At 54.0% G+C, this 10,101-nt stretch overlaps 1 protein-coding gene across 2 annotated transcripts; it reads left to right on the forward strand.

The window, feature by feature from the left end:
* The first annotated feature begins 4,969 nt into the window (after window positions 1-4,969).
* Window positions 4,970-10,101, forward strand: GHRL (ghrelin and obestatin prepropeptide). Of its 2 annotated transcripts, XM_078075124.1 has the most exons (5): window positions 4,970-5,188; window positions 5,652-5,773; window positions 5,981-6,094; window positions 9,069-9,177; window positions 9,952-10,101. In XM_078075124.1, the coding sequence occupies exons 2-5, from the start codon at window positions 5,666-5,668 to the stop codon at window positions 9,969-9,971; spliced, it is 351 nt and encodes a 116-aa protein (XP_077931250.1). In that variant the 5' UTR covers window positions 4,970-5,188; window positions 5,652-5,665; the 3' UTR covers window positions 9,972-10,101. The 2 variants fall into 2 exon arrangements, with proteins under 2 accessions (XP_077931250.1, XP_035935774.1); XM_036079881.2 differs by lacking the exon at window positions 9,952-10,101 and having other exon boundaries at window positions 9,069-9,273.

The following is a 10,101-nucleotide window of genomic DNA, read 5'->3' on the forward strand; positions in this document are numbered from 1 at the left end:
AACCTGGACCACTTTCTTACACCATACACAAAAATAAATTCAAAATGGATTAAATGTGAGACCTGAAAGCATAAACATTCTAGAGGAGAACACAGGCAGTAATTTCTCTGACATTGGCCATAGCAGCTTCTCTCTAGATATGTCTCCTGAGGCAAGGGAAACAAAATAAAAAACTATTAGTACTACATCAAAATAAAAAGTTTCTGCACAGTGAAGGAAGTAAAAGACAACCTACGGAATGGGAGAAGATATCTGCAAATGACATATCTGGTAAACGATCAGTATCCAAAATATATTAAGAACTGATTTTTAAGACTGATTTATCTAGAGAGAATAAGCAAGCTGGGGGGGCGGGGGGGAGAGGGCTGCGGGTGCAGAGGGAGAGAGAATCCTGAAGCAGACTCCCTGCTGAGCATGGAGCCCAATGCAGGGCTCAATCCCAGGACCCAGAGACCTGAGCTGAAATCAAGAGTTGACCGCTTAACCAGCCACCACCCAGGCACCCCTGTATAAAGAACTTACAAACTCAACACCCAAAAAACAAATAAAAATGGGCAGAAGACATGAACAGGTATTTTTCCAAAGAAGATAAACAGATGGTCAACAGACACCTAAGATGTTCATCATCACCATCAGGGAAATGTAAATCAAAACTACTACAATGAGCTATCACGTCACACCAGTCAGAACGGCTCAAATCAACAACACAAGAAACAACAGGTGTTGGCGAGCATGTGGATAAAGGGGAACCCTCTTGGACTGTTGGTAGGAATGCAAACTGGTGCAGCCACTGTGGAAAACAGTATGGAGGTTCCTCAAAAAGTTAAAAATAGAACTACTCTATGATCCAGTAATTGCACTACTTTGGGTATTTACCCAAAGAATACAAAAATACTAATTCAAAGAGATATGTGCACCCTGATGTTTATATCAGCATTATCTACAATAAATTTATGCAATAAATTTATACAATAAAATTATGCAAACAGCCCAAGTATCCACTGACTAATGAATGGATAAAGAAGATGTGGGGGGGGGGGGGGTTGTGATGGAATATTACTTAGACACAAAAAAGAATGAAATCTTGCCATTTGCCACGACATGGATGGAGCTCAAGTGTATAATGTTAAGTGAAATAAGTCAGAGAAAGACAAATACCATATGATTTCACTCATATGTGGAATTTAAGAAACAAAACAAATAAGCAAAGAGGAAAAAGTGAAAGTGATAAAGCAAGAAACAGATTTTTAACTATAGAGAACAAACTGATGGTTAGCAAAGGGGAGGTGGGAGGGGATGGGTGAAATAGATGATGGGGATTAAGGAGGGCACTTGAGCACCAGGTGATGTATGGAAGTGTTGAATCACTATATTTTACACCTGAAACGAATATTACTGTGTGGGTTAACTAAGTGGAATTTAAATTAAAACTTATTAAAAAATTCAGATTCTGGGGCCCCACTCCAGACCTATTAGATCAGAATTAGAGGCATTAAAAAAAAAACCCAGCATTCTTAGAAGCTTCCCCACAAATTCAGTGCAGCCCAGCACAGGCCTCCACCCAGCAGTTGACATCAGAAGGTCTTAAGGTCCTCACCCTGCGATCCCCTGGCTCTCAGTGGTCCCTGCCTAAAGCTACACTGGCCGCAATGCGGGGAGAACAACTTCAGCACAGTGGAGGTGGGAGTCTACTCGGGTTGTGAGGGGCCAGTGCACACTAAGGAAGAGGACACAAGGAAAGGGAAAGAAGTTAGGCCAGGATTACGTAGGGTGAGGGGAAGGGGGATCAGTGCCAAACAGGCCTTTCCAGTATTAGAGAGCAAGGCATATTCTTAGGCTGAGAGCAGAAGCTGTTGGGAAGAATGACTGAAGATAGGGGAAAGAAACTCCATGATGGCAAGAGAACGGGAAGCCTTGGTGGGAGACCCGGCTTGGATAGCAGGAGGCATGAAAGAGAGTGTGGCTAAGGTTGTACAAGCTGCAAAAATGACACTCGTGATTATCTAATCTAGAACTGCACTGTCCAGGGCAGCAGCCACGAGCCACATGCAGCTACTAAGCATGTGTGTGGCTGGTGTGACCGGAGTTGTGCTGGAAAATGTAAGGTGCCCTGAATTTTGAAGATTTAGTAAAAAGAAAACCAGTGTCTAATATCTCATTAATCATTTTGGTATTGATTACATGTCAAACTGATATTTTGAATATCTTAAATAAAGTATATTAAAATTGATTTCACCTGATTTTACATTTTTTAATATGACTCCTAGGAAATTTAAAATTACTTATGAGGCTCCTTGAGGCTGGCATGATTATTTCTGTTGAACAATGCTGATCCAAAAGTTACGGAAGCCAGAACAAAAAAGAAACCCCACCAAAAAATACCCTATCTGCAACCCTATCACCAAAAAATAAAAACCTCTTTCTACAACCCCAAAATCTGCCTCATTCAGACAGAGGGTTGGCCAATTGATGAAAACAGTGCTACCCAAGCCAATTAATTGTCAGTAGAAGTGATAGAAGAAAGTGTATAAAGATAATTTGTTCTCAGACACCATTTACATATAGCAATTAATTCAGAGATGATGAGTGCTTCTCATGCATTCTTAAGGCAGGCCCTCAAGGCCCCACCATGGGCAGGAAATCACCAACCAGCAAGCAACCCAGAGGAAGCATATGCACCAAACACCTGCTAAGTTCTGAGAAAGACACAGGACGGGGGGGTTGCCAAACCAGCCTTGGTATTACCCACACGTGAAAGGAATGAGGAGGAAAATGAGCCTGGGGAAAGTCAGTCCCCCCCCCCCCCCCGCCACCTCCCGGAGTCACACCGTCTTCCTCCAAGCTCCTCTTGGTTCCGATGTTTGTGCGTTCCCCACCCCACACTTGCCCCTGCTCCCACAACTGTGAGTGGGCAGTGAGGAAAGTTCTGGGTGCCACCTGGCTCCTTCCTCAACGGTTCTGGCATCCATCAGATGTTCCTTCCTCCGCCAACCAGCCTCGCCTCGGTGGTATGTGGTTAGGGTCATTTCCAACACACAGGCCACCTCTCTGTTCCCCAAAGATAACAGAGCGAGCAGGGGTGTTTGCTGGCTGGTGGCCTTATCTAAGATCAACAGTGGCAGCTCCTGCGCTCAAGAGGCTTCCAGGGTCAGGATTAAGTGAAGGCTTCATGGCTCAGCGGGCGCCCGGTCACCATAGTTGGCTTGGCGGGGAGGGGGTTTTTGTTTTGTTTTGCTTTAGGAGGAGGGGCTCTGAAAAAGCTGCAAGTTTCTCCCAGAACTCCCTATTTCTCCACACCCTTGAGCCAAGCGGTCTAAGCTCAGCTCAGGTGGCCAGCAAGGGTAAAGGTCTCCTGGTGACACCCTTGCATTCTGCTGGGGCTAAAGGAGAAATTCCAGCCCCCCGGGGAACTGGCGAGCTGCCTTCCAGCAGGAGGTACTTACTCCCCCACCTACTAAGGGGCTTAGTCCAGCCCCTCCACTGTCCCTTGAGTCTCTACAAGGGTCCAGTGCCCCCTCTAAGTCGGGTGGCCAGTCATTTGATGGTCAGCTGTCTACTGCCTCGATGTCCTAACAGGCTCCCCCGCCCCAATCCCACCCCACTCGGAGCAGACGGATTTTCCTGGAATAGCATGTGTGCTGTGGAATCGCGACAGTCCACCAGGGAAGGCACCGAGCTGGCATCCAGGAACGCGGGAAGCCGGCCCCGCCACTGCAGGCTGTGTGGCTTTGAGCAGAGTGGGGCCTTTCTGGTGGTCAGGGCTCCTTCCAGTGAAATCAAAGGTCAGCCCCCCAGCTCTTCAAGGTCTGTCCAACTCTTGTATTCTACTCCAGTTCTGTCAGTCCTCTGTTCAAGAACCTTCAGGAGCCTCCCTCCCGCAGATAAAGCCCCAGCTCCCTGGGCTAGCAGCCTTCAAGGCTGTGCATCGCCTGACCCTGAACCGCCTTCTGGGCCCTTCCTGATGACCTCCCCCATTGACACCCTCGCCCAAGGGAGCCAGCTTTCGTATCGTTGCCCCAAATGCTCTACACCCACGCCTTCTGTTCACCCTCGCTCCCGCCACTCTGCCTGCAGGGGCGCCCTCCCTTCCATCTCCACCATCTGCCTCTTGCATGGAGCCCTTCCCATGCTCCCAGCTCCCAGCTCCCAGCCCCACTAGAAGTGAGTTCCTCCTCGGGAACGCTAGAGTCTCTGGGCCGACAATTCATTCAGCCCTTGGGAGTCACTGCCTGGGCATCCAATTAGATGAGGCTCTGCAGACCGGGAGGGAATCCCCCAGGATGTTAATGAACTCTCCCTCTGAGAACACGTGACCGTGGCATATGCTTGCAAGCCCTGCGGGCCCAGAACACAAGGGGCTGTCCCGTGCAGGATACCTCAAAGGCTATAAAGGATTTTCACACCCATCACCTCAGGTCATCCTCAAAGCCACTCTGAGGAGCCGCCCTGGCGGAAGGGGGATTCCTGGTGACCTGCCCGGGGCACCAGTCCCAGGCCACGGCCCCTCTGCCGCCAGCTCCAGTCTGTGCCCTCTGGGAACCCCGCAGGGGGAAAGGGAGGCAAGCCAACGCGTGGGTTAGGAACACCAAGGAAGCCGACTCAGCGAGCACCACCCAGAAGAAATGACGCGCACAGCCACGGCCAGAGACGATCCGCCCCCCCGCCCCTCGGAGGGGACAGGTCGGCAGCCTGAGCGGCCACCCCTCCTGGCACGGGACTGCCCTGCTGGGAGCAGCAGCAGAGTGACAGGAGCCAGGCTCCCCATGAGCTGGAGGCGTGCGGGAGCCGGCACAACCTCAGTCACAGAAGAGCAGGTCCGGGCTGGAAAATCTCTCACAAGTCTAGCCACCACCCCCGGTCTATCCAGGAAGGTGGGCGGCTTCGGAAGGAGGGGCACAGAGCAGTGGAGGGCAGCCAAGCCGGCCCAGCCTCCCGGCCTCTCCCCTCCCTCCCGCCCGCACCTGGCGACAGCTGCAGCAGGTGCAGCGACCCAAGCAGCCCAGCAGTCTGGCCGGGCTTTTGACCTCCACTGCTGATTGCCACCCAGGGCGCACGAGCATCTTCAGTTCCCGAGGAATGTAAAGCAGCCACGAGAAGTCAGGACGCAGTTGCCAGTTCAAAACAAACACAGGGCTCCCTACATAAGGCCCGGGCAGCCACCGGGCACCACCTCCACCAGGAACCCCAGGTAGGCTCTCTCTCTCTCTACTCTTCGGATGTGGCTTCGTGGGTTTAACTTTGACTGCTGGCCATTCACAGGCCCATCTGAACAAAGGGGTGGAGGGGACTGCACAACATGGGGCAGCCCGGCTGCTCAGAGACAGCTGGAGCACCCCCAAATCCCCATACACCCTGGGGACCCTGCTGGTTCAGCTTCAAGATCCTTCATGAAGAAACCTGGCACAAGCTCCTAGGGGCCCAGGACAAATATGGGGAGTCCCACTGCCGCACAGCCTGGGAATAGGGAGCACATATCCTTCAATTCACTACCTGGGGGAGGTGAGCAGAGGGAGCCCCTCTAGCAGGGGTGGGAAGAGCTTCTACTCAGCAGTGACATCCCAGGTCCAAGTCCCCTCACCCTGTCTGATGGGCGAGGTCCGGGGCACAGGGAGAGACAGGAGGGCAGTGCCTGGAGACCCTCTCTCCTCCAGGCCCATTGGACACCATGCCCTCCTTGGGGACCCTGTGCAGCCTGCTGCTCTTCACTGTGCTCTGGATGGACTTGGCCATGGCGGGCTCCAGCTTCCTGAGCCCTGAACACCAGAAAGCCCAGGTAAAACGTCTCCCCACAAAGCCCCCCATTCAGGCTGGGGTATCTCGTTCCCGCCTTGCCATGTAGCAGCCAGCTGTGTGACCCGGGCTTCAGCTTTCTCCGAGAGCACACAGGACAACTCTGGGTCTGACCAGGGCTTCACACCTCGCTCTGCTTCTACAAGTGTAAGGGGGCTTAGGGCCCTAAGAGAATACCTCTTTCCAGCAGAGAAAGGAGTCCAAGAAGCCACCAGCCAAACTGCAGCCCCGAGCTCTCGAAGGCTCGCTCCGCCCAGAAGACAGAAGTCAAGTGGAAGGGGCAGAGGATGAGCTGGAGATCCAGGTTGGTTCCTCTGCAGTTCTATGCTTTTGTGGCCGTGGGGGGGTGGGGGGGAGGGCAGGCTAGGAACAGGGACCCACTTAGCGACTACTTAAGAAATGTAAAATAGTATGAAAAGAGTTGACTCCAAACTGGGCTCTACCAGGTCTTTTCCCACCAAGAGGCAAATGTCTAAGAGAAGTAACTTTGCTACAACAGAATGGGACAGGACCAGGAGCCGGGAGCAGAGGAGAAGGGGGGGTGCTAGCCGTCACCAGCTGATTTCAAGAGAGTCAGCAAACATGGTGCCAAGAGACAGACAGCCGAGGAATAATCAGCTGGTCACAGGCTGAGGATGTTTCCCCCCAGAAAACGGTCTGGTTGGCCCAGGGGCCTCTCCGACCTCAGGGGCAGGAGCGTACCTGGACGGCACCCTGTCAGGCCAGACAGCGGTAGCCCAGCGGCCACTCACCGTCCCCATCGCAGACAAAGACAGGATCAGTCGGGCTTGTTTGGGCTCCTACAAATCTTGCATAGGGCAAGGAGAATGTTTGGGAATAAAGGGGGAGATGGGGACAGAGAGGGGGTGAAGGGACTTCCTGGAAGGCGGGCCGTGGTTCAGGGAATGGCTCCGGTGGCAACAGACATCTCCATGCGGTGACACCAGAATTCCCCCAGGGGACTGCCTGCGCCCACGGACCCAGGCTGCATTTACACACTGTCTCCCCCTTATCGTACACCATTTAGTCTCTACAACAACCTGTGCGGTAAGTAGGTCTGACATTTCACAGACAAGGAACAGAAGTTCAGACAGATGAACTCACATGCCTGAGGTGCCACAGTCAGTGTGTGGCAGAGGTGGGGCCCGAGGTCAGGGCTGACTCCAGCTCCCGAGCCCCCCTTCCCCTCACTGGCCTGTACCAAGAGCACCCCCACTTGTCTCTTCTGGCCTGAGAAGCTGAAGGGCGTCCTGCCTTGGCCTCACTCCCTACCCACCAGCCTCTTCTATCAACCCACGCTCTCTCTGACGCTCACCAGAACCTAGGGGTGTCCTTGGATGCGTACCCCACCATGTGTGAGATCCCCAGCCCACCACATTCCCATTCGATTCCTGCAAATCCTCAAACTAAAACCAGAGAATTGCCTGGGGAGCTCCAGCCCTAGGCAGCCAGCACTCACCCGAGCCGGGCTAGCTCTCAGTCTGCCCAGACAGGGAAGGGGTTTCAGGACCTTGCTGACTCAAGGCGGGGCTGGGACAACCAGAAGTTTCCAGTTCCCAGGAAGGCTGGCCTCGGAGGTCACGGCCTGTACCAACTCCACTAGAACCCGAAGTCTGAGCTGTCTGGGAGGCACGGGGGCTGCCAGAGGCGGGGAGGCCCACCCCCTGGCTGCGGGGCTCTGGACACACTGCCTAAGCCTCTCCGGCACTGGGGTTGCACCTCTCCCCTCTTGGGCCCTCCACCTTCCCCCAGACGTGGTCCTCCTGAAACCAACTTCCAGAGCTGGAAGACTTCGGAGACCAAGTCCTATCCCTTCCCCCCGCCCCCATCCCCGACTGAACCGATGAGGCACTGGGGCCAAACGGGCCTTTTCAAGTCCCCAGAAGCAAACCTCCGCCCCAGAAGTTGCCAGGCTGCCTGTCCCCTGCCCCTGCCACTCAGTTCCAGGGTGCTGGAGCAGCCAGCAGGCCCCCAGATTGGGGCTCACGTGGTTCCCGAGAAGTCTGTGCAGGCCAGCCCCGGGGGGAAGAAAAAGGAGCAGTTGCTGACAGGAGGGAACTGAAGGGCCGGAGTTCCCTCAAAACCCAGCCAGGTCATTCCCCACTCCCTCCACCTTCCCCATGGAGACCAGGAAGAAGGTAAATGTTTGAAAGGGAACAAGGAGCTATTTGTTTTCTCCATAACCTCTTGGAGCACATTTGCTCACGTATGAAATAGGAACAATAGTGGTACCGGCCGGGCTGGGAGGCCCGGGGGACGGTCCCCAGCGTGGAGGCAAGGCCTTGGCCAGGCCTGGCGGACGGAGGGGCCCAGGACCAGAAGAGGTTCCCAGGCGGGCAGATGGAAGTCCTGCAGTCTAGTCCCTGGCCGCCACCCCCCTGCAGCCTTGGGCAAGTCCTCAACCTCTCCAGGCTTCCTGCCGGGAGGACAGGGGGCAGAAGGACCAATGACTGAAGGCTCCCTCCCAGCACCAAGATTCCTTCAGTGACTCATTCAGACATCGCAGTGACCAGCACGCAGGTACCAGGTACCGAGGCAGCTACTGGAAGAACAGAGGGAAAGATACCGTCTGCCCTCCAGGGGTGAAAACCATGATGTGGCTGCAAAGAGAGCTCTTTCCCATTTTCCCAAAGCTCTAAGCTTCAATAAACCATCTCCGAGAGTGCTGAGAAAGTAGGGAAAATGGGGTGCTCTCCCTGTAGGAGGGAAGAGACAGAGGCACAGAAAGAAGAAAGCACTTGGCTCAGAGCATCTTTCCAGGGAAAGGTCAGCTTCTTATCTGACTTTCCATGGAACAAGGAAAGGCCTGTGCCCAGGACAGGAAGAACAGCTGCGAGAGGGGGTGGGGGCAGTGGAGGGGCAGAGACCATCACCCAGGCTAGCGCTATGACACTGGGGAGACCCACTGTCCCCCCAGTGTCCCTCCCTACCGCACCCTGAAATTCTACCTTGGCGACTCTACCTTATGCCTTCCAAAATTACAAGGGGGAGTGGGAGCAACCCGGGGAGCCCCACGGCTTCTGTGAGCAACCTCACTAGAGGGAAGGAAAGAGTGCAAGCTAAGTCTCCTCAAGATGGCAGGGGCAGGGAGAACAGGCCTAAGAAGGCCGAGTAAGCTGGCTGAGCTGTCCCGCAGGGGTGCGTGCTGAGCCCCAGGCCCTGCGCCCTCCCTGCCCCATGCTGACACCCTGAGAGCCCAGGGCCTCCTTTGGGAGAGAGGTGTGTTTGGGAGGGTGTGACCTCTGACACCTCCTGGGTCTTCCCTGCCCCCCTCCTAGTTCAACGTCCCCTCTGACGTCGGCATCAAGCTGTCGGGGGCTCAGTACTGCCAGCACAGCCAGGCCCTGGGGGAGCTTCTTCAGGACATCCTCTGGGAAGGGGCCAACGGTAAGTCCCTGCCCCCGTCAGGTCACTTCAGCTTCCTCGGAGTCCCAAATGGGAGCCCAGACTACGGGTGACAGAAGGGAGGTTTTCTTCCCCTACCCCTGCCTCTTAAAAAGCTTCTCATTCCTTTCCCAAATGTCTGCCGGACAGCGGGCTTGAGTGGCTCGGAAGAGGCGTGAGCAAGTCTTCGTATTCCAAGAATGCTCTATGTTCTAAGAACTAGCACATTAACTACCTCTGGGGCCCCAGGGAACCCCAATTTCCTAACCATAAAATGGAGCTAACACCCACTGTGAGAGCATAAAATTATTTGATGTTAAGTACTTTTACTGGATAACTTTACTTCACAAACAAAAGGAATTAGTGCTACCATCAGAATTAAGCAAAGGTTTCTAGGTTTTGTTGTGACTCCCTTCTTGCCGTGTAAAAAGAAACCATCCAATCTGTTCCTGATCGGGGGCAAACGCCTGCCTTTGGAAGCACACGACCACCTGCAAAGCACTTCCCTAACCAACATGGCCCCACCCTGCACCCCCCCCCACCACGAGGTAGACAGAAGCAGGGCACTCAAGCAGCGGTGCAGATAAGGAAACCAACACTCAGCTTTCAGGTGACGAGCCCAAGTCACACAGTGCACACTCCCAAGGCCAATACGTGACCCTCCCCCAGCATTACAACACACCACCTCCAACATCACCACTGTGGAAGAAAAGCCATCTTCCACGGCCCTGGCGGGAGGGCAGACACTGAATTTTGACTTGGCCTCTTGCTTTTCAGAGGCCCTGGCAGACGAGTGATCATCCACAAGACCGGCCCGCCTGTGTTCCTCCCAACCTTAGAAGCACTCACCCGCTTTTACACTGTTTCTGCAACCACTCCAGTTCTGAGTGGTACTAGTTTAAGAGGTGAATAAACATTCAAACCGTA

The sequence above is a fragment of the Halichoerus grypus genome, chromosome 1, assembly GCF_964656455.1.
Source record: "Halichoerus grypus chromosome 1, mHalGry1.hap1.1, whole genome shotgun sequence".
NCBI classification, from domain to species: domain Eukaryota; kingdom Metazoa; phylum Chordata; class Mammalia; order Carnivora; family Phocidae; genus Halichoerus; species Halichoerus grypus.

Excerpts from the sequence above, each read along its gene's own strand:
- GHRL (XM_036079881.2), top strand. The coding sequence starts at position 5,666 with ATGCCCTCCTTGGGGACCCTGTGCAGCCTGCTGCTCTTCACTGTGCTC. Across the intron at positions 5,774-5,980 it reads CTGAACACCAGAAAGCCCAG|AGAAAGGAGTCCAAGAAGCC; the intron begins GTAAAACGTCTC and ends TCTTTCCAGCAG. Across the intron at positions 6,095-9,068 it reads AGGATGAGCTGGAGATCCAG|TTCAACGTCCCCTCTGACGT; the intron begins GTTGGTTCCTCT and ends CCCCCCTCCTAG.